We start from the raw sequence: 26369 nt of genomic DNA, 5'->3' as shown, positions 1-26369 counted from the left end.
GTGTCGGGGGTGGCTCCGGCGGCTGTCAGGTACAGCCGGAACTCTCGTGCGACCTGACAGGTGATGCTCCCCGCCCTCCAGCCCTATCCTGTGTCGAGGCCGAGTCCGGGGATGCGAGTGCTCTCGCCCCGCTCCCCCGTGGCCTGACCTTGGCGCGCGGCACACACCTGTGCCCACCTGGCGAGAAACTGAGGCTGCGGGGCGGGGCCGCCTCTGCGCCGCGGCCGCTGCGCGCAGCCCGTGTCCGCGCGCGCCGTTGTCAATAAAGTTCTCACGCGCCGGAAGCGGAAGCGGCGAGTCTCCATGGCGGCGGCGGCGGCGGCGGCTGCAAGGCCGGTGTTCTGGAGGCGCCTGCTGGGCCTCCTGCCTGGCCGCCCCGGGCTGGCTGCGCTCCTGGGGCGCCTGTCCGACCGCCTTGGCAGAAACCGGGACCGCCGGCGGAGGAGGTGAGAGGGCGGCGGGCCGCGGGCGCGCCCAGCCCCGACCCCGCGTCCCCGGCGTCGCAGCGAGCCCTTCGCGTCCGGCGCGCGGGCCCGCCTGGGCCCCAGGGCTCCGCCTCGCCGCCGGCTTCCCGGGAGGCGGTGGCCTAGGGCCGCGGGGGCGGGGGGCGAGCCCGGCCTTGGTCCGCGTCCGCTGGAGCGGAGGGGCTGTGTGCGCGCTCCCGGTGGGGGCTGAGTTCGTGCTTCGGTTTGGGTTGTAGCGTGTGAGTGTTGGAGAATCTTCGCGAAAGACACTGTTTGGGTCCGGAGGGGTCTTTTCCTTAAGTAATCCTGGCTGCGAGGTGACTTGGCGGGAGTGAATCAGCCTTGCTGGGATTCTGTGCGTGCAGCATTTCTCATATCCTGCCAGAGAGGGCTGTGAAGCAATCCTGAGTCAGTCGCACTCAGGCGAGGGAAGAGGAACCACTCGAAACCCCTTAGACCTTTCAGAGGGCCTGTGTTCTGGAAAAGTACTGAAGTGAGTTATGGAAATGGTGAAGCAGGCTTTGAAGCAATTCGTTCAGGCAGTGGTCTTTCAAAATAAACATTTGTCGAGGACATGCTGACCTAAGAGGCCTGCTGCTGTTGTGTATATATAGGAATTCTTTTGTGTGCAGATAGTTTTCTTGTTAGAAAAACTCGAGCCTGAACTCGAGCCTTACACTTGTTCCTTAAAAAAAAAAAAATCTTAGAACCACATCCTTTTGTAGAATTGTTGCCCTTCTTAGAAGCATTTTTATCTGCTGCTGGGGTGAGAGTTGACCTCCTGGCCTTTGGTACAGAGATCTGTGGTCCAGTCATGTGTGCTGATTCTACGTATGGAAAGGGACTTGCTTCATACTGGGTTACGTTGACAGATTTTCAGCAAAAATTCAAGTTTGACTTAGGGGAACTTTTTGTGATGGAATCAGCACAGGACGGAACTCTTGGAAGCTGAGTGATCAGAAGTGCTTTGAATTTCACACGAGCGAACCCAGTGGGAGTGGGGTGTAGAGGAGGTGCCCCCCCCCCCACTTCTGTAATTCGTGCTTGGGAAAGACCTGTTCTTTCAGTTGAGTAGTGAAGTCATGTGACTTCTACATCCTGGCGTCAAACCACTGAGAGATTTGGTTTAAAGTTTCAGAAAAAAATGTTCTCAAGGACAATATGTTTAGATCGTTTTGTCATTTCCCCGTATGTATTTAAACGATACAAGAAACAGTTCATGATTAATCATTGTGTAACATTGAGATTGATTGCTAAAGGATGTTGGGGCAATTGCCACAAGTTCTTTTAAGACAGACATTTCTCTTGAGTGTTTATGGGGGAGAGGGACTGTGGGGGAGTGGGGATAGTCTGATTTGATGTCCCCAAGTCTTTTTTTTTTTTTTTTTTCCTTCCGTAAATAGCATCAGTGAACACAGTTGTTGTGGCTCCACATTTCTTTTTGGTTAAGGTGAGAGAGAGTTGTTTCTCCGGGTCAGCAATTAAACCAGGAACTCAGTTAATTCACAAACACAGAAACACAAATGGCAGAAATATGTGTTTGAGGGAGTTCCCGTCGTGGCTCAGTGGTTAATGAATCTGACTAGGAACCATGAGGTTTGTGGGTTCGATCCCTGTCCTTGCTCAGTGGGTTAAGGATCCGACATTGCTGTGAGCTGTGGTGTAGGTGGCAGACTCGGCTCGGATCCTGTGTTGGCTGTGGCTCTGGTGTAGACGGCTCTGATTAGACCCCTAGCCTGGAAGCCGCCTCAGGCGCAGCCCTAGAAAAGACGAAAAGAAACACGTGTTTGATAGTCCTTGAGATGACACCTGTGTGAGGAGGGAAGAGAAAGGCTTTGAGCAGTGTTGTTAAATTACTTTTAATGAGCACTGTGGGTTTCTGATCCTTCCTTTCCCTCACTCAGTTTGCAGGTTTTTTTCTGCTTCTCTGTGGCCTGGGTGTTTGGGGTTACTCATGTCTGTATGGCCACTCACCTCTGTTGGCTGCTGACTTTCGTTTCTTCTCCGTTGTTCAGTTGCACCTCCCAATTCCTCATTCCCCGAATGATGTGGTTTCTTGTAACTCTGATCATTGATTCATTGATAATAGTTCTGCGTAGTCACGAACTCAATTTATTTTAGATTTTAGCTTGCCGGTCTGACTCAACTGTTGGAGTCCCTGGCGAATCCTCGTGGCTTCGGGGATTTGGCCGAGAGGGAACAACGGTTCTTTACTGCGGTGGTTTCCTTGTAGTTAGAGACAGCTGTCGGAACTGAGAACGCTACTTGAAATTACTTCTAATTAATGATCCAGAAAAACTTGTTTTTCTTCAGCAGGCATCAGACTCATTATCATGGACAGCTGGAGTCACTGGCTTGTTCGGGCGCACACATAGAGCCCTGCTGTGCCGTGCTAGTAGGTTCCAAGGAAACAAAAAGATAGCCCCACTTTCAAGGTGCTCAGACCCATCAACAGACCATAATAGTCAAGTGAGGTAGAAAAGGTTTTGGGGAGTTTCTGTTGTGGCTCAGTGGTAATGAACCCAACCAGGGTCCACGAGGATGTGGGTTCGATCCCTGGTCTCACTCAGTGGGTTAGGGTTCCGGCGTTGCCGTGAGCTGTGGTGTAGGTTGCAGATGCGGCTCGAATCTGGTGTTGCTGTGGCTGTAGGCTCCGATTTGACCCCTACCCTGCGAACTTCCACATGCCGCCGGTTCAGCCCTAAAAAGACAAAAAAGAAAAGAAGAAAAAGTCATGGCGGCACCTAAGGCACACCTGGAAGTCACAGAAGGCTTCCTGGTGGTGGTGGCCTTTTGTAGGCATGGGCTTCGTGAGGAGGGGAGGGCAGTGTTCCGGGAAGGGGAGCCAGTGATGTGGGTCCATGATGGTGGCGGCCGCCCGGAGCAGCCCTGAGGTTCCGCCGGCGCTGCCTGGCGGGGCTGAGGAGGGGCTGCGGGGAGAGAGAGGAGCTGGACGGAGACCTAGGGAGGCGGGCTCTGAGGTTCCCTGTGCAGTTTCTGCCGGTCGTGGTCTAGGCCTGAGGCGGTGGAGCGTCTCTGAAGTCAGGGACCGTGGAAAGAGAAGCGAGGGTTGGGCTGGAAGCAGCTCCGGCGGAGGGAGCGCCGAGGGAGCAGGTCACGCTTCTGCCCTGGGGGGCCCGTGCGTGGAAACGCGGAGAGGGGAGGGCCGGGTGAGTTGGGGGCCCGACCCTCAGCACCCAGGCGGGTCTGCGTGCAGGCGCTCCCATTCCAGGTGCGCATGGCGGATCTGGTGTGCACGTGAGGGAGACAGAAACTCGAGGTCATTTCTTGGAGTCATCGGTTGCCGCAAAATTGACTTGTTACTTGGAGGAGGTGAGACCCAGTGGGAAGAGTGTTAAGGGACGGTCGTTTCTGATCGAGCTTGCCTGCCACACAAGGAAGTATTTTCTCTCTGTCTCCTTTGCCTTTTTGAAGAAACTATTCTCAATTTGAGCGATGTGTATAGAAGAGTCTTTTTTTTCTATTTTTAAAATATTTTTAAAGGGCCGCACCTGTGGCATAAGGAGATTCTCAGACTCAGGCCCAAATCGCAGCTACAGCTGCCGGCCTGTGCCACAGCCATGTCTGCAACCTACCCCCCAGCTCATGGCAACGCCGATCCCCCCCCCCAACCCACTGAGCAGGCCAGGGATCTGCATCCTCATGGATACTAGTTGGGTTCTTAACCTGCTGAGCCACAGCGGGAACTCCCAGGGAAGTCTTTATTTTTAAAACCCAAGTTCGGTCTTCTTTATTCTAGGTGTGTCTGTGTGTCGGGGTGGGGTGGGGCTGGGGCGTCCTCTGTTTCCTGAGTAGGAAGAAGTAGGCCCGACCAGCAAAGTGTTCCTACTGTTGGATTTTCCTACCTTGTGATGCCAGGGCCACACACTCTTGTTCAACTTCTAAGTAGTTTCTACTCTGAGGGGCCATCAGATTTCCAGAAATTACTTTTTCTTTGAAGGTTCTGATGCTGGGACCCAGTCCCCTTTACTCATTCAAGTTTATTTTTTAAAATTTAATTTTATTGGGACATAGTTGACTCATTTGAGGGTTCCCCCTCCCCCATTTTTGGCTCCCCGAGGCTCATGGAGTTCCCAGGCCAGGGATCAGATCTGAGCCGTAGCCGCGACCTAAGCTGCAACTGTGGCAGTGCCCGATCCTTAACCCACTGTGCCGGGTCAGGGATCGAACCTGAGTCCCAGGGCTCCAGCTGATCCCATTGCACCTCCGCAGGAATTCATTTGAATTTAGTGAAGCCGTCTCTTGGTTATTATAACAGTAGAATGGGTGGGAGTGGGGTCTTTAGATCAAAACATGATTTCCTCCAAATAATCAAAATTGAATCTTGCAGAGAATTAAAATAAAATCTGCAAAGAACTGGCTTTTAAATTGTAGCTTTATGAGGTGAATAGTAACGTGATAACCCTCTGAGCCCATTGCTGCTGGTCACGAATCAGCCTGGGTCAATCAGTTGTGTGCTGTAGCTAGGTAGAAACCAGCTGGGATGAAAGGGTTCTGCCATATAATCCCCTGGTAAACACGTGATCTGACTAATGTAAACCAGCCCTCTTCAAGGCTGCTGGGAAGTCAGGCTGGGGGAAGCCGTTTGGATCGGTGGAACCGGTGATAGGGTCTCAGCCCTGGCTCTGCCTGGGGCCTCTGGCTGCTGAGGTGTGTCCTGGGTTTCTGGCCCCTCCATGGAGTCAGCGTCCTTCTGGACAAGCCCAGAGGAGGGTCGTCTGGACCCGCGGGGGGCCACGTGCAGGCAGCGCCGGCCTCCCCTGTCTGGCTCCTTGTGGGAGTGCAGCTGGGCTCTCGGTCTTCTGTGACCTACGGGAATCCACACTGTTTCCCTTCCTCAGTGAGGTCTTGCATTAGTCAGGGAGGGCTGCCTGCTGCCCGGGCTGCAGGAAGTCTGGTCCCTTCGTGTAGTTTCTCGAGCCTTTCTCAGGAAGTGTTATGACTGTTGCTCTGTTCTCATCAGCTCACCTCTTTACGTTCCAGTGTGTATGACAGGGGGGCGGGCGGCGGGGTGTTTCTTAAAAAGTAGTTTCTGAAAATACTGCAATCCGGAGAGCTCAGTTTCTTTTAAAAACTTCTTTCTCTTTTTGTCGTTTTGTACAGATTTGGGTGGGCTCTAACTCACAGAGTTGGTACCAGGAATCTGAAGGTAGAGTTTCCAAAGAGCTGTGGGCCTTTAGACCACGACCCTGAGCACCCAGTGTGGACGCCGAAGTGGTGCTCTGTGCAGTGCAGGGAACAGAGCTCCTGTGCCGTTGCCTTTCTTTGGTGGCATCTCCACTGCCCCTTGGCAGCCTGGTCAGCCCTCCAGGCATGCTGGCACGCATCCAGACAGAGGGAGAACACAAGGTGTGGCAGAATTTTTCCGCGGAACACTTGCAACTTCATTTTTCTTTAAATTTTTTATTTTTTGTCTTTTTGGAGCCGCACCTGCAGCATATGGAGGTTCCCAGGTTAGGGGTCTAATCAGAGCTGTAGCCTTCAGCCTACACCACAGCAACGTGGGATCCGAGCCACGTCTGCGACCTACACCACAGCTGACGGCAATGCCAGAATCCTTAACCCACTGAGCAAGGCCAGGAATTGAACCTGAAACCTCATGGTTCCTAGTCAGATTCATTAACCCCTGAGCCACGACGGGAACTCCTTTTTTTTTTTTTTTTTTTTTAACCTTGCAACTTCAAAGTGGTGGAATGGAAAACTCCTGTCTCCCCACGAAAAGGAGAAATGGCTTCTCCCACTTCCCATGGCTTCCTCTGCAGGTAGATGTGTTCGTGGCATCTCAGCAGCTGTTCTCTCACTCTTTCGGTGTGGCTGGCAAAAACCGAAATTGTTTTTGTTTTTGTTTTGTGTGTTTTTTTTTAAAGGGCTGAACTCACGGCACATGGAGGTTCCCAGGCTAGGAGTCTAATCGGAGCTGTAGCCGCCAGCCTACACCACAGCTACAGCAGCACCAGATCCAAGCCACATCTGTGACCTATACCACAGCTTACAGCCATGCTGGATTCTAAACCTACTGAATGAGGAGGCCAGGCATCGCACCTGCATCCTCATGGATACTACTTAGCTTCCTTTCCACTGAGCCACGAGAGAAACTCCCTCTTTTTTTTTTTTTTAGAGTCTCAGTGAGGCTGATGGAAATTCCCAGGCTAAGGGTCTAATTGGAACTGCAGCTGCCAGCCTATGCCACAGCCACAGCAGTGCCAGATCTGAGCTGTGTCAGTGAGCTACACCGTAGCTCATGGCAGTGCCAGATCCTTAACCCACTAAGGGAGGCCGGGGATTGAACCCTCATCCTCATGGGTACTGTTTGGGATCATTATCACTGAGTCACAGTGGGAACCCCTTGGCTGGCTACTCTTTTTTTTAAAAAAAATTTTTTATCTTATTTTGCCTTTTAGGGCTGCACCCGCAGCACGTGGAGGTTCCCAGGCTAGGGGTCGAATCGGAACTGTAGCCATCGGCCTACACCACAGCCACAGCAACACCAGATCCAAGCTGCGACAGTGCCCTCACCACAGCTTACAGCAACGCTGGATCCTTAACCCACTGAATGAGGCCAGAGATGGAGCCTGCAACCTCATGGATGCAGTCAGATTTGTCTCTGCTGCGCCATGATGGGAACTCCTTGGCTGGCTACCCTTGAGCGCAAACCCTGCTGCTGTCCTGTGCCTCTCATCAGTTGGGGCAGGTGCATCATCCCGTCTAGGACTGCCTGGGAGGCCAGGCAGGCTCCTGCTGTCCTTGTCTAGCAGTGGTCCTTGACCCAGGGACAGGAGTGTCACTGCATGCTGTCCTTGGTCAAAGCAGTTCAGCTGTGGATTCCTTTTAGGGATGGTGGGAAGAAACTTCATACCGTGCCCTCCTGGAGTTACCCCTATCTGCCCAGGCTCCTCTCTGGGTGGAGAAAGGACGGGCCCCAGGTCAGGGGCGGGGGATGGGGGTGGGGGTTGGGGGTGTGTGTGTCCTCGGTACTTAGGCCCAGCCCATGCCCCAGCTCAGGAATTCTTCTGCAGATTCCACAGGAAGCCCTAAATCACGTGGCTGAGCCTTTACCCTGAAGCATGTGGGTGGTGGCTGGAGCCTGCCGGTTGGAGAGGATGCCGGCCCAGTTCACCTGTTCACCTTGAGAATCGTGGGCTGGGGTTGATTTTGCCTTGTTTGTTGCTGCTTCTGCGCTGGCTCAGGGCTCTAGTGAAGAAGTTCGGCTGCCTGGCTCTGAGGTCCAGGGTGCCCCCTGCCCTGGCCTTGGCCCTGGCCCTGTTCTCTAAACTTCCCCCATAGTCTGGAGTAAAGCAGTGAGAGGGCGGCAGAACTTTATTATCTGGCCCCCCAGCCCCCACCACTTCCTCCTCCCTGTAACCAGAAACGGGAGCGAGATGGTATCTAGAAAGAGATGATTCAGGGGAGCCCAGGTCTCGATGTGGAAACTGTGCGTGTGCAGGGTTAGTTCTCTAAATGGTGAGTGTGACAGCTCTGCCTCTTGCGTAGAGTAACCACAGCTCCCTGCCACCCCGGGTCTCTTGGGGGTTTGGTTTTTGACTTGGGCCAGGGGTTTCTCAGTAAAGCTTGCTGGAGGGAGGGGAGTTGCTTGTGCAGGTGCTGGGCCCCCGGGGCAGCACGGGCCGTGGCCAGCCCCGGGACAAACCTTCTCTAAGGTTCCCAGGAGTGAGTTAGTCGTGGAGAGCGGGCCCTTGGCCCCGTAGGGTTCTGGCCGAGATGGAAGGGGAACGGCCGGGGCTTGGCTGGGGTGCTGCAGTTAGGCTGAGTGTCTGGCTGTGGTCTCCCCGCCTGTGCCGTCGCCTGGGGCCTAAGAGCCCGCTCCTCTGGAGCGCCTTCCTCGGCACTGTCAGGTGGCGCTGCGGGCCGGGTCTCCTCCCCAGTGTAGCCCAGAGGCCCACCTGGCTGGTTCCTTCTCTAACGAAAGTAAACCCGTCCCTGCGCCGACTTGGCAGGAAGCAGCACTCAGAGCCCGAGGCCCTGGGGATGCTGCCCTCAGCCCCGCCGCTGGGCCCCTCTGCCCTCTGTGCACTCGCTGTGTCTTCTCTGGGCGCCCCGAGACCCTCTTGGTATTTTCTGGTGCAGGTGGCTCGGGGCGCTTGTGGTCTACATTCCCGGGGCCCGGGGCCCTCGGTGCGGGGGTGCTGGGCACCTCTGCAGCAGCTCAGGCACCAGCAGCTCCCCTTGTTGGTCCCTTGGAGCGCACGCACTGGCTGTCTGCTTTGAGCTTTGTTTAATTAGTTTGAGCTTTTTCTTTCGAGTTCTTTTCTATTTCAGGTGTGTGTGCGGGTGAGGCCGCCAGGTCGGTGGGTGGTGAGCCGGCGCCAGCTCAGGGCCTCCTGTGGGCGCCTGGATTCAGGCCCGGGTGGGTGCTTGTCTCCGAGGGTTGCCGCTGGCCAGAGGTGTTTGCTCGCCTTCCTTTCTGAGAGCTGCTCTGAGCCCCTTGGCTCCTCGGAGGGCCGCGTGCGGGGACTGGCTGTGTGGCCTGGGGCGGCCGCAGATGCCCGGCTTCCTTTGCGTCGGGCCTGGGCGCCAAGTGCCGTGAGCCCGGGAGATCCATCGCGCGTACGGGGCTGTGGCTTGTCCACCTCAGCCGGACCGGGTTTAGCTACTTGGTGTAGACCCTTGGCCCGCTTCGGGCTTCAGGGTCACGGATTGTTGCACAGCTCGCCCGTTCTCAGGGCTGTCCGCTGGGCTGAAGACCCCCCCCTCCTCCGTGGAAGGTGGCCTTGAGCCCTGTGGGAGCCCGGCCTCCGCCTGGGCTTTGCCGCAACCCCTGGTTCCGCGTCCAGCCCTTGGTTTGCGAGTGGCTGCCTGTAGCCGGAAGCCGGAGGAGTGTAGCAAGCCCAGGGCCCACCTCTTTGGAGGCAGTGGGACCCAGTAGCCTGACCCTAACTCTAACCTCTGCTCCAAGGCCTGGGGCGAATCCTGGCTTCCCGGGGTCCAGAGGGCCAGCTCCCCCCCCCCACCACTAAAGTGTTCTTGGCAGTGAGTCGGCTGTGGCGGACGGGTGGGCTTTCTGGGAAGCACAGCTGTGGGCCATCTGGCGGGTGTGTGGGGACATGCACAGACCCTGGGACTCAGCGCTTTATCATGAGCAAGTGGATGAGGTCATCTTCCTGGAATCTGGCCCTTCAGGCCTTGGGCGTTGGGGTGTCCTTTCCCCGAGTCCCTCTTGAGGCCACGCCGGAGGTCCCACGCTGAGAGGGTCTTCCGGTGGCTTTGCTGGAATGAGCGCCTGGCTGCGCGGTGCCCATCACCCGAGGGAGACCAGGGTCATTGGGCAGGGACACGGGGACCACACTCTCGGTCTCAGTGGGCTAGAGCCCACCAGCAACGGGGTGTGACCCCCGAGGAAGCCTGTCCACTGGTGAAGAGGCGGTTGTCACTGCTGGCCCGTCTTGAGATGGCCCTTTCCCCTCCCTGCTTGGGCTTCGGCTTTTCTCTCCATGTCTGAGTATTACAGTGAAGACCTGAGTTTTCTGGGCTCTTCCCTGAATAAAAGCCCGTTCATCTCATCAGGCAGACAGTGGGGGTGGGCGGGGGAGGGGGGGTCTGGGTGGCAGTCAGCAGACTTGCCCTTGCCCTGGGCAGCCTCCGGTGGCTTTCTGCAGGTGGGTTGTTGGGAGCGCCGGGGGAGCACTAACCGGCAGTGGCTTTTCTGAGTTTACTCGTGGCTGCTCTAAATTTTGAGTTGTTTGTAATCAACTTAAAGTCTGGGGCTTATCCATAGGCTTTGGCACAGCTCAAGTTGCTCAACTTGTAGGGGCTGAAGAAAAATTCTTTTACAGAGTTTGGGGCTCCCCTAAAATGGTCTAGAAAATCTTAAGTTGGTAAAAAGAAAAGTCCTTCTCTGCCCACAGAAGAGACATCCAAGGAAGTACCTGAGAAGTGTGCCCCTTTGTGTGTCTCTGTACCCAGGTCACCATGGCTGTTGGCTCCGCTGCTGTCCCCAGCCGTCCCCCAGGTCCCCTCGCCTCCCTGCTGCCTGTGTCCAGAGGGCGTGCATCGCTTCCAGTGGATCAGAAGCCTGGTTCCAGAGTTTGGGGTCTCCAGCTCTCACGTCAGGGTGCTTGCTTCGCCAGCAGAGTTTTTTGAGCTCATGAAGGTAAGTCGTGTCTGAAAGAGACAGGGTCAGACGTTGCGTCAGAGGCTTCGGGGCATAAGCTTGGGCGAGTCCTGGACTGAAACTCCTTCTGTTCTGGAAGCTTTTGGTGGCTTCTCAGTTCATTCACGTGGATTCTGCCTGTTGGCTTTTTCAGCTTCCCACATGGCTGAGTTGAGCCATGGTCCAGAGCTCTCCTGGGTGGCTCATGTCTCAGATTGGATGGCTCAGGGCTGAGGCGCTGAGGGTCAGGTTCTAGGCTTGGTTCTTGGTGGACAGAATTGATGGCCTTTGTTCTGTGCTGGAGCCGGAGACGGACTAGAGGGGGAGGTTAGTGGGACCTTGGTGACCACACAGGCTTGTCCCTGCTGAGGACGCCCAGGAAAGAAGGACCCTCATTCTGGTTAGGGCACCAGAGACCCCTGTCCCTGGCAGCATCTCCAAAGCACAGTCCTCCACCCAGTAGAGAAGGGAAATGAGGGCCACAGGACCCGTGGGGAGTGGCTGGGAGCCTCGCGGCCTGAAGAGGCGTGTGCAGGGTACCGGGACCATCCGGGCGTCTGGTTTTAGGTCTCCGAATCCTGGTTCTTCTCTGCGATTCTGTCCAAAGTTTGTACCCTGTCTCTCCTGGTAGAGATGCTGAGCTTTGCTTTCCACACGGGGTTCAGGTGGTCCTGCTGCGTCTAGTTATTGGTGGTTAAACTGCGCATTGGAGTGAAGTCATTCAGTGCCGCCTGAGGGGTTCCGAGTTCAGATTCACAGAGGCGGTGGAGTTATGGTCTGATGGGGTCAGAGGGAACACCCCGGGAGATAGCAGGACACCATTAGCCGTTCCTTGTCCTGCAACAAACTCGAGTTCATTTGTCCTTGTAAAATTTTTTTAAACTTTTATTTATTTTTATTTTTGGGGGCCACCCCGAGGCATATCGTGTTCCTGGGCCAGGGATCAGATTTGAGCTGCAGTAGCGAACTGGGCCTCAGCGGTGGCAGTGCCGGATCCTTAACTCACCAGCGGTCGAACCCGAGTTCTCATGGTTAGCACTGAACCATGGGGACGCCTCTGTTTTGTGTATAATAGTGTGTATATATTTTTGTGTTTGTTTGTTTTTTGCTTTTTAGGGCCGCACTTGCAGCCTATGGAAGTTCCCAGGCTAGGGGTCCCATCGGAGCTACAGCTGCCGGCCTACACCACAGCCACAGCAGTGGGGGTCCGAGCCGTGTCTGCCACCTACACCGCAGCTCACGGCATCCCTGGATCCCTGACCCACTGAGCGAACCCACTTCCTCATGGATACTAGGTGGATTCGTTGCTGCCGTGCCACAGTGGGAACTCCCATCAGTGTGTACGTGTGGCCCCCAAACTCCTGACGTGTCCCTCCCTCCTCGAGTTTACTTGAATGCTTGCAGGCTTTCTCTCCGTGGCCCAGTCTTGTGTAGATCCACACTTAGCGTGGTTTCTGGGGACTCGTTTCAGTACACTCTGTGTGTGCACACTCTCCCCCGCTTCCCCGCACTGCTCGCCGTTCCTCGGGCCTCGTCTGTGCGCTGCTGCTGCTGAGGCTGTGTGCTCTTGGCTCCTCCTTGGCCCTCTGCTCGGCTGGAAGAAACAGGTTTTTCAGAGGAGGTTCTTCCTAGTGTCCCAGTCAGCTCCGGGTCGAAGGCGGACCGAGTCCCCACTTGGGGCTCCCTGGCCTGGAGGCCACACTGTGCACCCGCCTGCGGTGGCTGGGGCTCGGCCAGCAAGAAGCCCAGGCCCCTGAGCCATGGGCAGTGTCTCTTGACACGTTCCAGGCTGAGCAGGCTGTGTTTCTTCCCAGGACAGACGGGCAGCCTGTGTCCCCTGAGAAGGGGGTGCAGTGTGGTGACTGCCTGGCGCCCTGGCCTTTGTTCCAGCCGAGCTCATCCTGGAGGCCGGGGCCGTGGCGCGCAGTCACCCGGTCTTCCGCTGTCCCGGCTCAGGGCCCTACGCTGTGCTGTCTTCCCCTCTTTCCTCGGTTTCCGTGCTCCCTTTCCCCACAAGCAACCATCGAATGAATAACCAAACGAAGGAAACAGCCAGCACAGGCAGTTGTTCCTCGCTTGTAAGCCTTTTCCGGGGTGTGTTGGTGTGTGAGTCACGATGCCCCCTTCCTGCGTTGACCGAGCAGGCCGTGGGCGCCCTCTCGAGCCTGCCCCGAGGTGGTGCTGCCTGTCGCCCTGCCGGGGCCTCTGTGGGGGCCCGGCCACTTGGCCGGGGAGAGGGTCCCTTGACTTCCCGTGGCCGCAGCCGGTCGAGGGAGAGGACACCGGCTGTTGGGACGGATGCGTCATCTTTGAACATGTGTGTGCTGAGTGTGCAGGTACCTGTCTGTCTGCATTGCACATGTATTACACGCTCATTATAAACCCCGGCCGTGCAGACGGGGGCAGAGTGCAGGTTCGCACCGGCACCCCTCTGGCTCTGCTTCTTGGACGCACCTGCACACACACGCACACACACATGCATACATACACGTATGCACCTGTGTGCGGGGTTGGGGAGGTGAAGACACTGCGCCGGTGTGCAGTCTGTTGAGGGATTTGCTCCTGTCGCCGAAGTGCTCTGTGGACATGCCCTCCGGCTGCGCTGCGCGCTCTCCTGCATGCACGTGGCTGTGCTGCGCCTTGCAGCGCGGCTGGCCGACGCTTCCCTTTCGGGATACGTCCTTAACTGACTGCACTGCAAGGGACCTCCTGTTCTTTTAAAATTTTCACCAGGGAAGTCTTGGCTGTAAATATTAATTGGTGAGGGTATAAGATGGTCCACCTTGGAGTGTTATTTGCCTCCAATGACAAGGGACTTTATCTTTCTCGGTGAACTAGGAAAATGATGATTGTGGGGCGTGCCCGTTGTGGCTCATTGGAAACGAATCTGACTAGTACTATCCATGAGGACGCAGGTGTGATCCCTGGCCTCGCTCCGTGGGTTAAGGATCCCGCATTGCCATGAGCTGTGGGGGAGGTCGAAGCTGTGGCTCGGATCTGGTGTGGCTGTGGTGTAGCCGGCGGCTCTAGCTCCGATTCAGCCCCGAGTCTGGGACCCTCCGTGTGCCGGGGATGTGGCCCTCAGAAACTGAAATTTCCTTTCGAATTGTTTCTCCTCCTCAGGGGCAGATAAGAGCAGCCCAGCGGCGAGTGGTGATGGCGTCTCTCTACCTGGGGACGGGCCCTTTGGAGCAGGAACTGGTAAGCTTTCGGGGGTGGTCCTGGTGGCAACTGAAACATGCTGAAACCTCGGACTGGGTGGCGCCGAGGCCTGGGCGTCGAGCCGCCCTCCTTGGCCTGGGTCTCCTGGGCAGCTCTTGCTCTCGTCGCCTCAGGCCTTGGGGCCTGTCGGGAGGACCGCGGAGCGAGGCGCGGGGAGGGCTGACCCTGGGCCGCCGGGCGTGTCGGCCTTGCCGGCCGTGTCCTCCTCACTCCACACAGGGCCCGGGGCCGCTCTGCCTGCCGGGCTGGGGCTCTGCATCCTGCGCCCCACAGGTCACGTCTGGCCGCCGTCGGCATGTGTGTGTCCTCCCGGCTGGGGGTGGTTTTTACATTTTCAGATGATGGTCGGCAGGCATGGAAAAGAGAAACGATATTTGTGCCACATGAAAGGCATGTGAAGTTCACATTTCTGCGTCTGTGCGTAAAGCTCTCTGGGAACACAGCTGCCGTCACTGGTTTTGTCTGGTCTGTGGCAGTGGCAGGACTGAGTAACGGTGACGGAGGCCATCTGGCCTGCAAAGCCCCAAATATTTACTCGCACAGAAAAGCTTTGCCGGCTCGTATCAGACCATGAGCTGGCAAGCAGGTCGGCCTGGCCGCTGCCTTTGCCAGGGGCTGGTGTGGGCACCTGGGCTGGCCGGGTGCCACGCTCGTCCCTTGCAGTGAGACCGGTGTGGGGTGGGGGGCCGGGGTCTCCGGTTTCACAGGGGAGCGTCCTGGAGGGTGAGCCCGGCGAGGGTTGGCGCGTGGGCAGAATCTGTCGGCTGAGCGCGGGCGTGAGGGTGCGTGAGGTCTCCGCGTTGTCCTGGCCTGGACGGCTCTCCTCTGACGGAGTGAAATGGGCCCGCTGCCCACAGGAAGTATTGTTTCTTGGTTCATCCTTGTTCAGAAACCCCTGGGGAGGAGCTGGGAGAACAGGGATCGTGTTCGGAAGGCGAGGGGTCGGGTGGGGAGCATGGGAGCGCCCAGCCCTTCCCTTCCGTCTGAGGAGGGGGCCCCCTGGCTTTCAGGACGTGCTTGTAGCCGCCAGCTTGGGAGGCCCGTTTGTTCTCCAGGGAGGAGAGTACCACGTGCAGCCCCTGGGCAGGTTGCATCCTGGATTCATTATTCATCCCTTCAGCAAATATTTACCAAGTGCTGTGCACGTGTAGGGCGCTGTTTGTTGGGTGTCTGTGAGGGCCATCTGTTGGAACGTGTGGGAGCTGGTGTCTTAGCAAGCGTCTCCGAGTGGCGAGGTCCCTGCTGCCTGGGCGCCTCTGCCCCCAGAGCCCTGTCTGCCTGTGAGGCCGGGCCGCGGGCGCTGTCTTCTGATCCCCGTTGCCGAGGTGGCCTTGGGTGAAGACGTTTCGCGGTGTTGGCTCCGGGGCGAGCACAGAGGATGTGCGCTGTGTGTTCAGAGAGGACCGTGGGGGTATCAGCTGACACTGTTCATTTCTTTAATTCATCACCATTTTTTCTGATCTTTTTTTTTTTTTTTTTTAGGGCCACACCCTCAGCATATGGAGGTTCCCAGGCTAGGACTCGAATCAGGGCTACAGCTGCCGGCCTACACCACAGCCACAGCAACGCCGGATCTGAACTGTATCTGTGACCTACACCACAGCTCACGACAACGCCCGATCCCTGATCCACTGAGTGAGGCCAGGGATCAAACCTGCATCCTCATGGATACTAATCGAATTTGTTTCTGCTGTGCCACAGTGGGAACACCTCTTTTCAGCCCTTATTCTTCCGTTCTTTTGGGGTCTTCCCTTGACAGGTGGATTGCCTGGAAAGCACTCTAGAGAAGTCACTCCAAGCGAAGTTTCCTTCTGATCTCAAGGTGTCCATTCTCTTAGACTTCACGCGGGGCTCACGAGGTAGGTCTGCCGCCCTCCTTGGCTCCCTGGTTCTTCCTCACGCAGAGCCTCCCTGTCCTCAGATGGGAGCAGGGCTGTTTGAGGACAGTCTGGGCTGGCCCACGACTGCCTGTCAGGTTCCTTCTGTGGCAGGTGACTGAAATCCAAGTAGAAACAACTTTGCAAAGAAGAATTATTCTGACTCCCACGACTGACGTGGTTTGGGTGGGTCGTGATTTGGGGCTGCTTCCTTCTCAGGTTCCTTGTGATGGCGTCCAGCAGCCCCAGGCCTGCCCTGCCATTTCTTGTCCGTTGCAAGAGCACCTCCTTCCCCAGTGATCGGGCCGGAGCTCCTGCGTGGGCTTCCGAGCCTGCTGACCTGCCCAGCTGGGCCTGTGGGCCTTGCCCTGGGGAGCTGCGGTGGGCCTTGGCGTGGCCAGAGTCCTCTTCCCCCAGAGCGGACGCGTGGAGAGCAGGACTGGCGGGTGCCCCTGTGAGGAGGTTGGGCCCCGTTAGCAGGAGACAGGTGGGAGCCGGGTGGTTGAAAGAGCGCCTGCCAGGCGGGACGCTCCAGGCCAGCTCCGAGACGGGGGTGTCCAGGCGGATGCTGTTCAAGCCCCTCTGGCCGGAAGCAGCACCCGGCGTCTGACTCGCCCGCTCGCCCGCACCTCCAGGAAAGAGGAACTCGCGCACGATGCTGCTCCCGCTCCTGCAGAGGTTCCCGGAGCGGGTCCGGGTCTCCCTCTTCCACACGCCTAACCTGCGGGGGCTCTTCCGGCTCCTCCTCCCCGAGCGCCTCAATGAGACCATCGGCCTCCAGCACATCAAGGTGTACCTCTTCGACGACAGCGTCATCCTGAGCGGGTGAGTCGGCCTCCGCCCGCCAGGGGCTCGCCCCCCCGCTCTCCAGCGCAGAGGCGGCGGCACACGGGGAAGGCAGAGGCCAACTCCTCGAGCCTTGGGGGGCCTGCCTGCACCGTCTCCGTCTCTCTCTCACCATCTGCCGCGGCGCCCTGTCCGCCTCGGCGCCTGGAGGCCACGGAGGGGTTTACCGAGCCTTAGCTGTGCACGTGCCACCAGGCTGAGCCGGTGTGTCCCGTCTCAGCCAGCACTGACCGTGACTCGGTCCTCACTTCATACGAGAAACCAGAGGCATGAATAGCTTTGTCCGGCAGAGCCGGGAAAACAGCCGGGTGGGCAATCCAGGCCCTTTGGTTCTAAAGCAGGCACGGCAGGGGGGGGCAGCTGAGTGGTCCTGGGCCTCCAGTGAGTGTCCACATCTCTCGGTGGTCAGCTCGCTGAGGGGGGGCTTCACAGTCACTCCTTAGTGCCCCTCTTGGGAGTTCCCGTCATGGCTCAGTGGTTAACGAACCTGGACTAGTAACCATGAGGTTGCGGGTTCGATCCCTGGCCTTGCTCAGTGGGTCAAGGATCCGGCGTTGCCGTGAGCTGTGGTATGGGTTGCAAATGTGGCTCGGATCCCACATTGCTGTAGCTGTGGTGCAGGCCGGTGGCTACAGCTCCGATTCGACCCTAGCCTGGGAACCTCCGTATGCCTTGGGTGCGGCCCTAAAAAGCAAAAAGCAAAAAAAAAAAAAGTAGTGCCCCTCTTGCCTTCTCTTGTGAGTGACGAGCTCAGTAGCTGCTGGTGACCCTGCTGCTAGGGTCCCCAGGACCTGTGGTCGCACCTTCTCGCCCGAGTCCTCACCCGCTGCTTTCCTCCCTGCAGTGCAAACCTGAGTGACTCCTACTTCACCAACCGGCAGGACCGCTACGTGTTCTTGCAAGACTGTCCCGAGATTGCAGACTTCTTCACGGAGCTGGTGGACGCGGTGGGGGACGTGTCCCTGCAGTTGCAGGGGGACGACACGGTGCAGGTGGTGGAGGGGATGGTGCATCCGTACAAAGGTAGGTCCTGGGCTCTGCCGCCTCTGGAGCCTGGGCCTGGGGGCGAGGAGGGCTGCCTCTGGGGGCCGGGCTGCGGGTCTAGGGGACTTGGGTGGCAGAACTCCTTCTGTTTTGTCTCTGGAGCCAGACAGATGTGACTCACTGGCCATGCCCTGCGGGTGAGGGAGCCGCCAGAGGTGGGAGTGAGGGCTTCGGGTCTGGGTGCCCGAGGGAGTGCGCTGGGGGCCTGCCTGGCTCTTACAGGAAGCTGCCTGCTCAGTGGCCACCCTTGTCAGGGCCGCCACCCCCAGCCGGCTCAGGAGCACAAAGGCTCTCTGGCTCTCAGCTCTGTTGAGGTCTGTGGCCACCCGCCTGGAACGTGCAGTGGGAGAGCCCTCAGCTGTGTTCACTGGAAGCGGGCAAACCCTGGCAGCCGGCGCTCCCGCGGCAGTTGCATTCCTGTGATGCCTGTGGCCGTGGTCTCCCGGTGGCCTTTGAGAAGGTCTGCTGCTGAATCTGCAGTAGCGTCAGCAGTGTGGGGAACGGGTTAACCCCAAACCGTGTCAGGGGAAGAGCAGCAAGGGAGCATCCACGTGGGGGATGCCTGCTGGGTCCCTGTCCCAGGGGCCTGGGGCCGCCGTCCGCGGGCCTGCCGTGTCCGCTGCCTCCCTGCTGGCGCCGTGGAGTGGTGTAGCCGTTACCTGCGTATTTTAGATTTCATCAGCACAAGCTTCGGACCTCTGCCCCCTCCCTTGCTACGCGAGCACTTACGTGGCATCCTTGATTTTGCCCTTTGGGTCGCGAAGCTTAATGAAAGTATTTACAGTCTGGCCCTTACAAGGAAACAGCGGCCCTCGCCTGCTCTGACTTAACAGGGCCGGCATGACGGCGGAGAGAAGGGCCTGTTCAGGGAAGAGCGAGAGTCGGCCGCCTGCTCGGGGGCCAGCAGGGCCTGGGGCCAGGGCAGCTGGGGAGAAGCAGCCCCGTCATGTTGGGGGAGTGGCGGCTGCCCTTGGTGAGGAGGGATCCCTGAACGGAATGGTCCTTCGCTGTGTCTGCCGCCCAGCCCTGGAGGGCACTCGGGGGTGTGCCTGTTCCCACTCAGAGCAGTGAGGCCGGCAGGGCGGCCCTGCTGCCTGTCACTCTTCTTCTCCATCAGCCCTGCCTGTGGCTGGCTGTTCTGTCACTCTTTTCAGGAGAGCAGTGTCTGACAGTGTTGAAATGTCCCCCCTTTTTTGGCCATGTCCATGACATGCAGAAACTAAGGATCAGACCTGTGCCATAACAGTGACAGGAGCCACAGCAGTGACCACATGGAGTCCTTGACCAATAGGCCACCAGGGAACTCTCAGAATTCCATGTGTGTAGACACACACGTACATATGTGTTTTTTTTTTAATGGCCACGCCTGTAGCCTATGGATCAAATTGGAGCTGGAGCTGTGAACTGTTCACAGCGGGAACTCCTGTATTTGGATTTTTGTGGTTTTTTTTGGTCTTTTTAGGGCTGCACCCCGGCATATGAAAGTGCCCAGGTTAGGGGTTGAATGGAGCTATAGCTGCCGATCTACACTGCAGCCACAGCAACACCTGATCCTTAACCCACTGAGTGAGGCCAGGGATTGAACCTGTGTCCTCGTGGATGCGAGTCCGTTTTGTTTCTGCTGAGCCATGATGGGATCTCCTGCATTCAGATGCTTAATCTGCTGTTTAACTGTGGGAATTGCCCTGTTTTTTTATATGTTATATTTTTGTTTTCATTCTCTTAATTTCTGCTTTTTATTATTTGTTTTTCGGCCACATCTGCAGCATGTGTGAGTTCTTGGGCCAGGGGTCGAATCTGAGTTGCAGCTGCGACCTCTGCCACAGCTGTGGCAACGCCAGATCCTTAACCCGCTGCGCCACAGCGGGAATGCCTGCTTTCTCCTCGGGGTGATTTCCTTCCTCGTGCTGTCCTTTTGCCTTTTCCTGATGTTTGTCCCCAGCCTCTTGAAGGGGACGCTTTGCTCCTTGATCCTCTCATCCTAGTGGTAGCTTTAGCCTCAGTTCTTCTCCCGGCGTTAAGTCCAGGCAGCCTCTTGCCACTGGCGTCACTGTGAAAACGATGGCCCAGAGCCTGCCTCCCCACACCGTGCTTCTGTCCCTTGTGCGTCGTCACCACCGCGGATGCTTCCCCGCCCGTGCCCAGCTGTGCCCTGCTCCGTCTCTGACCCTGTGGGGCTCGCTCACGTGCTCTCGGTCGTGCTCCCACGTGTCTCTGTCGGACACGCGTTCCTTCTGACGCGTCACGTGCACACTGCACACCAGTCACGGGGTGCAGCTTATATACGTCTTCCGTGTGGGTTGGCTCCCCTGAGAAGGCCCCTGGGGACCTCACCCAGGTGTGACCCCGTGAGGTGCCCGCAGTCCTGATTCCCCTCACCTCCATCCAGTCTTGCCTGGGTTTGTGTGAGCAGAACCACAGGGCCTTTGCACGTCGCCTGAGCACGGGCGCCTTGTGGCAGGACCCCTTCCGTCCGTCCGCAGGGGAGCCTTCGCCGGGCCTGCGCCCTGTGCTCAGTGGACACATGTGCTGAGGGATTGGTTGGGGCATCTGCGCCTGCCCGTCGTGTGCCCTGGGCCAGACGGGGATCCCGAGCCTCCGCTTGTCCGTGCTCACTCTCCTCCGCCGTGTCTCCCTGCAGGTGACCGGGCTGCCTATTGCAAGGCGGCCAACAAGAGGGTCATGGACGTGATCAACTCGGCCAGGGCCCGCCAGCAGCGGCTGCACGCCCAGACCTTCCACGGTGACTCCCTCTGGGCCCAGGAGGACGCGGCGGCCTCTGGTGACCGGAGGCCGGCCCTTGACACCTGGATCTACCCCCTGATCCAGATGAAGCCCTTTGCGATTCAGATCGACGAGCTCGTCACCGAGACCCTGCTGACGGAGGCCGAGCGGGGCGCCAGGGTCTACCTCACCACCGGCTACTTCAACCTGACCCAGGCCTACATGGACCTGGTCTTGGGCACGCGGGCCGAGTACCAGATCCTGCTGGCCTCGCCGGAGGTGAACGGCTTCTTCGGGGCCAAGGGGGTGGCGGGCGCCATCCCGGCCGCCTACGTGCACATCGAGCGGCAGTTCTACAGCGAGGTGCGCAGCCTGGGGCAGCAGGAGCGGGTCCAGCTGCAGGAGTACTGGCGGAGGGGCTGGACGTTTCACGCCAAAGGTACGTGGCCGCCAGCCCGAGCACAGCCCCGCATGGGCCAGGACCCCGCGCCCCGGCCCGCTGGTGCGCGCCCACGTGCTGGTGCCCACCTGCTCGCTCCCCGCCCCTTGCCCGTCTGTCGCTGTGGGTGCGTCCCTGTAGTGGCAGGTCTGTGCTTCTTAGTGATGCAGGTTCGCTCCCTCTCGTGCCCCCAGGTGGCTGGCCTCGGATCCCGTGGGTGAGCCTTTGAGGGAGCGTGGACGTAGGCCCTTCTCCCAAGTATATGAAGAGGCGCGCGCCTCAGTTTTCCTCGGTGGTCGGGGTTTTCCTGCGGGCCTCGTCTTCTCAGGGACAGACAGAGGATTCCTTAGGGATCATTTATTTGGCATTAAATAGCCCAGTGTTTCAGCCTTTTCCTCACCAGTGCTGATTTTTTTCCTGTAAGTGCCAAACCTCTGCCTTTTGAAGAAATTTTTATGGCCACACCTTCGGCATATGGAATTTCCGGGCCAGGGATTGAATCTGAGCCACAGCTGTGACCGCCACTGCAGCTGCGGCAGTGCCGGATCCTTTAACCCTTGGCACCGGGCTGGGGATTGAACCTGTGCCCCTGCAGTGACCTGAGCTGCCAGAGTCAGTCTTCACCTACTGCCATAGCGGGAACTCGACCTTTTTTTTTTTTTTTCTTAATTTGTAGCTGAGGAGATCGAAGCTGTCTCCTCACAACGCTTGTGTGTGCTGGACTACCGCGCGTTGGGTCAGAGTGTGAGCTGTGCGTTCGGATCCCTCTCGGGTGGTTGTGTGCATCTGTGGAGCAGCCCGTGTGGCCCAGGCCAGGGGCATGATCCACGAGGCGGACAGTGGGATCAAACCTGGTGTTTGGCAGGGGCCAGCGGCCGCCTCGGCCATGACTGCCCCTTTCAGTGCCGGGCAGATGCACAGCCAGCTCCCCCTGTGTTCGAAAGAGGAGCCCACTGACCTGCGCGGCTCGCCTGGCTTTCGCTGCTACTTCAAAGGCTTGTTCTCCTGCGCTGGTCCTGGGAGCCTTTGCAGGGCCGCACGAGGTTCGGGGGGTGGGGGGTGCTGTTGCCATGGCCCCTTGTTTTTGTCGGTTAGACGTGAGGTCACTTTGAAGCCTCAGGTTGAACTTCTGTTTCCCTAGACCATTGGTTTCATCTGGGGACAAACTAGGACTTGCCAAGGCTCAGGCCACCCTTGACCTTCTGGGTCCAGCTCTCTGGGGTTGACCCCAACGGGGTAACTTCAGAAACCTCCCCAGGAGATTGTGACGCCTTGAGCATCACTGTTCCCGCTGAGGGTGGCGACGCTTCGGGCTGGTTGGGTGGTTGCTGCTTCCAAGTGCAAGGCCCACGTGCCTGCTTGGACAGGGGGTGACGTTTGGTGTGGGAAGTGAGCCACGCTGTTGTGCCGCGGGGCTGAGCCTGGCTGGTGGTCAGGGGTCCCCGGGCAGGTAGGTCAGCTGGCGGTGGGTGTGGAACGTGTTTTAGGATTGGCTCGGTTACTTCTGAGAATAATACCAGGGCCGGGGGCGGGTATTGGAGACGGAGATGGGCAGCAGGAGCCCGGGCAGGCTGTGTGTGTCTGCCCACTGCACCTGGCGAGCTGGGCTGAGGCCGTGTTCGCCCCTTGTCTGTCCTGTGGCCGGGTGGGAAGGGGGTCCCTTGTTGCTTCAGGGGCCCCCAGCGTGGCCTGGGCCGTCAGTTCCGACTGCGCCTTGGGTTATTTCCCTGAAGCTGCGCTGATAAACGTGTAGTGACTCCCCAGTTACCGTTGAAACAGAAACACCCAACCGGCTTTTCCAGTGAGTCTCGCCTTTTCCCGGACTGGCATGCTCCTGCCGCGCCCGCCCTGCTGGGGTGGGGCCCTGCAGTCAGCCCCGGAGCGGAGCGGAGCAGAGCGCTGGCTCGGTGGGGAGGCCAGGAATCCCAGGGTGTGTGCCTTGGGGGGAGGTGGTGGGTGGGGAGGCGCGTGGAGAGGGGCTTCCTGTGTGCTTTTAATGCCAGCTGCCTTAGCGCTGGTGTGTGAGGCCAGGCCCATTCCTGCTTCGTGGCCGTGGTCATTGTGGGGGAGTCTCAAGTCAGTCCCCCTTTCTGGCTCACCTTGGATGGGCGCTTCTCCCGGGGCCACCTAGGACGGCAAGCAGGCAGTGCAGGGGGTCCTGTGGCTTTGGACCTTGGCGCAGTGGGCCGTTTACTGACTGTCTGCCCTCTGCAGGGTGCGTGCTGCCCTGCACGTGGTGTGCCTGCGTCTGAGCCCCAGAAAATTCTGCCGATGGCTGAGCAGCCAATACTATGATTCCCTTTGCCGGGCTCCTGTGAGACAGGCCTGGGCTGATGGTGGCTCCTCCTGCCCCCAGAAGCCCTTGAGTGAGGAGCCTGAGTGGGGATACACGTTCCTGCTTCCAGATCCTTGTCCGTCAGTAGCACGGCACGTCCTGGGCGTCAGGCGGCCTGCGGCTCTGGGGCCTGACTGCGTGTGGCACCTGCTGGTGGCCCTGTGCAGGTGGCAGTGAGGGGCAGAGCACTTAGCCCGGGCCTGCGGAAGCTGATGGCCTGGGGAGAGACAGCCTCCCCTGGAAATGGCCACCTGTCAGCCGGCGCCGGTGGGTAGCAGTGCGGTCTGATGGCAAGAGGCCCAGGGCTGGCGTGTCCCTTGCGCGTCCCGCTCACCCAGGGCTGTGGGCAGTGGCGAGCAGGAGCAGCGCTGTTGTGCCCAGCGGCCGGGGCGGAGGCCGCCTCACTGGCGCAGGTGCCGATTTCCTCGCAGACTGGACCACGCGTCACGTCGTAAGGAGCTGAGCTGCTTCATGGAACCGGAGGGACCTTGCGCTTTTCGAAGGCACGCGCCAGAGGCGTCTCTCGTGACACGGTTCGCTTGTTTTGCTTTCCTTTGGGGTTGGCAGAGGACGCCCGTTCAGAGTGTGGAGGGGACCTGGGGAAGCAGGATGTGGTGGTGGTGGGGGGGTCACCAGGCTTGCGGTCTCAAAGCCTGGCTCTCAGGCCAGACGGACCTTTGGCAAAAGCGGAGGGACATGGCTCAGCACCTGTGTCCCATGGGCCGTGGCTCTGGGTCACACTCAGGAGACAGCAGGGATGCGACCCGCGTTCGCGTTTCTGTAAAATGCCCATGTGGGTCCTGGGGGCCGAGAGGTGCGCGGCGGCAGAGGGCTCAGACCCTTGGCGAGGAGTGGTGTCCTTGTTGCTCGTAGTTCCATCGCTGCTCTCCCCATGGGTTAGTGAAGGGCGACCCTGAAGCTGGAAGCCTTCCCGGCACCTTTCTGGCCTCAGGAGGGCCTTTGGGGGTGCAGGCTGGGTGGGGGTCCACAACCAGCCGGCAGCTCTTCTGATTCATGGTTTGTCAGCTTCCCGCTGCCCAGCCCTCTCTCCTCATCCAGTGGGCACTGTGGGACAGGGTTCCGGGAAGCGGGGAGCACTCCGACCTTGCAGGGGCACTGCCAGCACAGCCGGAGACACCCTAGAGTGGACAGACGCTGGGGACTTGGGGTTTGAGGGGGTTTGTGTCAGCTGTCATTGATCGTGCCCGTGTTAGGGCACAATTTTCTCTTATAACCACGTGTCTGTAACCTTATAATTGTTATGTAATTTGGATTTCAGTTCTAATTTTTTTTATTTTTTGGCTGTCCCGAGGCATATGGATTTCCTGGGACAGTGATCAGCTCCGAGCCCCTGGATCCTTTAACCCACTGTGCCAGGCCGGGGATCGAACCTGTGTCCTGGTGCAGCTGAGATGCTGCTGATGCCGTTGCGCCACAGCTGGAACTCCTGTGTGGTTTGTAAAGAGTTCATTTCGCGGGACAGCGTTAGGTTGACAGCAGAGTTGAGAGGAACGTATAGAGAGTTCCCACCCCTGCTGCCCTCAGCACATGCTCAGCTCCCCCGCCACTACAGTCGTGGCCCGGCAGAGGCCGGACCCTCGCCCACAGTCTGACCCGTGTTCATCTTGGTGTTGGACATTCTGTGGGTGTGGACAGGTGTGATGACACACAGCCATCACTGTGGCACAGAGAGGTTTCACTGCCCTCAAACCCGGTGCTCTGCCTCTCTCTCCATCTGGGCCCCGAACAACCGCTTTTTTTTTTTTTTTTTTTTTTTTTTGCTGTTTAGGCTGCACCCACAGCATATGGAGGTTCCCAGGCTGCAGCCGCCCGCCACAGCCATAGCAACGCAGGATCCAAGCTGTGTCTGCGAGCTACGCCACAGCTCACGGCAAAGCTGGATCTTTAACTCCCTGAGCGAGGCCAGGGATCGAACCTGTGTCCTCATGGATACCAGTGAGATTCATTTCCAGTGAGCCACAGCGGGAACTCCCAGCATGGGTTTCTTGCTGAGAGCCCCCGCCAGCAGCCCCCTTGGCCCCCACGCTGGGGACCGGGCGGTGCCTGCTGTTCAGGCGATGACTGATCTCATCTGGTTGTAACCTTCCAGCATTGACAGCACCACGTGTGTGGCTGGGGCGGGGCAGGGCCACTGGATTAAGAGACCTCTGGCTCCTGCTGACGGAGGAGGCTGTTAATGATTGTGAGAACTGTCACTATTTTTACTGCCTTCCCGATAGGCTGCTTGGCCTGGCGCCCAAAGGCGAATTCGCAGGGGCAACGGGGGCAGCCCCGCCCTGTTTGCCAGGCACACGTGGGGCAGTTCTCACCTGGGAGGGCAGGTGCGTCAGGGCGGTGCTGGTGCTGCTCGCCTTGGCTGGAGCCAGCACCAGCCTCCAGGCCTCTAGGAGGTAGCGAGGCCTGGCCTCCGAGCTGTGATGCTCATCCGGCTGAGGGTAGGGCCATGCCGTCTTCTGCTGCCTCTGGTTTGTTTGGTTTTGCCACACCCACGGCACATGGAAATTCCTGGGTCAGGGATTGAGTCCAAGCCTCAGTTCTGACTTACACCATAGCTATGGCAACGCCGAATCCTTACCCCACTGTGCTGGGCTGGGGATCAAACCTGTGCTGCTGCAAAGACAATGCTGGATCCTTAACCCGCTGCACCACAGCGGGAACGCCTGTCCCCTCTTGTTTTTGTAGTGGGCTGAAGACCCTTGGAAATTTATTGCAAAATGCTGGGAGGGGCGGGAGAGGGGGTGCATAGTTTTGAGTTTTTCTTGGAGAGATGCTCGGAGAAGGCCTCTAACTGAGGGGTTCTCAAGCTTCTGCTAAGGAACCACAAGCCTGATTTAATCACTGTTGGAAGAGGCATCATTATCCTCACTTTATTTTGCTCAAATGCCAAGTAGCGTTCAGGGCTTTGGGAGCCAGTCACTAAAGACAGACTAACTCTGTCCTCATGAGGTGCTTCTTGGGAAGCAGAGAAGCGGTGGATGAGTCTATCCAAACAGAAGGTCAGGTCATGGAAAGGCTGTGAAGACCAGGGCAGGAGGGGCTCCCAGCTGATGGGGTCTGTTAGGTGGGGTCACGGAGGGCCTCTCTGAGCAGAGACCACGGGCAGGGGGAACCAACGAGACCACACTGGGCTTGAAGGACAGCCCCGGGGCCGGGGAGGTTGGAGCGGGGGTGGGCGCTGAGACGGGAAAGGGCCTGGAGGGTCAGTGCTATCAGAGTGGAAGCAGGTGTCCCCCTTCCCGAAGAAGCGGCCAGGGCATGGGGCGGGACG

At 58.4% G+C, this 26369-nt stretch overlaps 1 protein-coding gene across 5 annotated transcripts in view; it reads left to right on the top strand.

Annotated features, from left to right (window-relative positions):
- Positions 1-273: 273 nt before the first annotated feature.
- The window catches only part of PGS1 (phosphatidylglycerophosphate synthase 1), a 39946-nt gene continuing 13850 nt past the window's right edge, over positions 274-26369 (top strand). For 4 of the 5 annotated variants that reach the window (XR_007131596.1, XR_007131597.1, XM_047756722.1 and 1 more), the window contains exons 1-7: positions 288-446; positions 10407-10593; positions 13717-13794; positions 15575-15674; positions 16328-16517; positions 17383-17561; positions 20224-20745. Coding sequence is in view for 3 of the 5 variants with exons in the window: in XM_047756722.1 (XP_047612678.1) it covers positions 304-446; positions 10407-10593; positions 13717-13794; positions 15575-15674; positions 16328-16517; positions 17383-17561; positions 20224-20745 (1399 nt within the window). In the remaining 2 variants the exon portion in view is untranslated. Of the gene's footprint in view, positions 447-10406; positions 10594-13716; positions 13795-15574; positions 15675-16327; positions 16518-17382; positions 17562-20223; positions 20746-26369 lie in introns of all 5 variants that reach the window. The other variant, XM_047756721.1, reaches the window with a different exon arrangement.

Source organism: Phacochoerus africanus, chromosome 14 (genome assembly GCF_016906955.1).
Source record: "Phacochoerus africanus isolate WHEZ1 chromosome 14, ROS_Pafr_v1, whole genome shotgun sequence".
Lineage (NCBI taxonomy): Eukaryota > Metazoa > Chordata > Mammalia > Artiodactyla > Suidae > Phacochoerus > Phacochoerus africanus.
The sequence above is the reverse complement of the archived record's forward strand: the minus strand, read 5'-3'. Positions and strand labels throughout refer to the sequence as shown.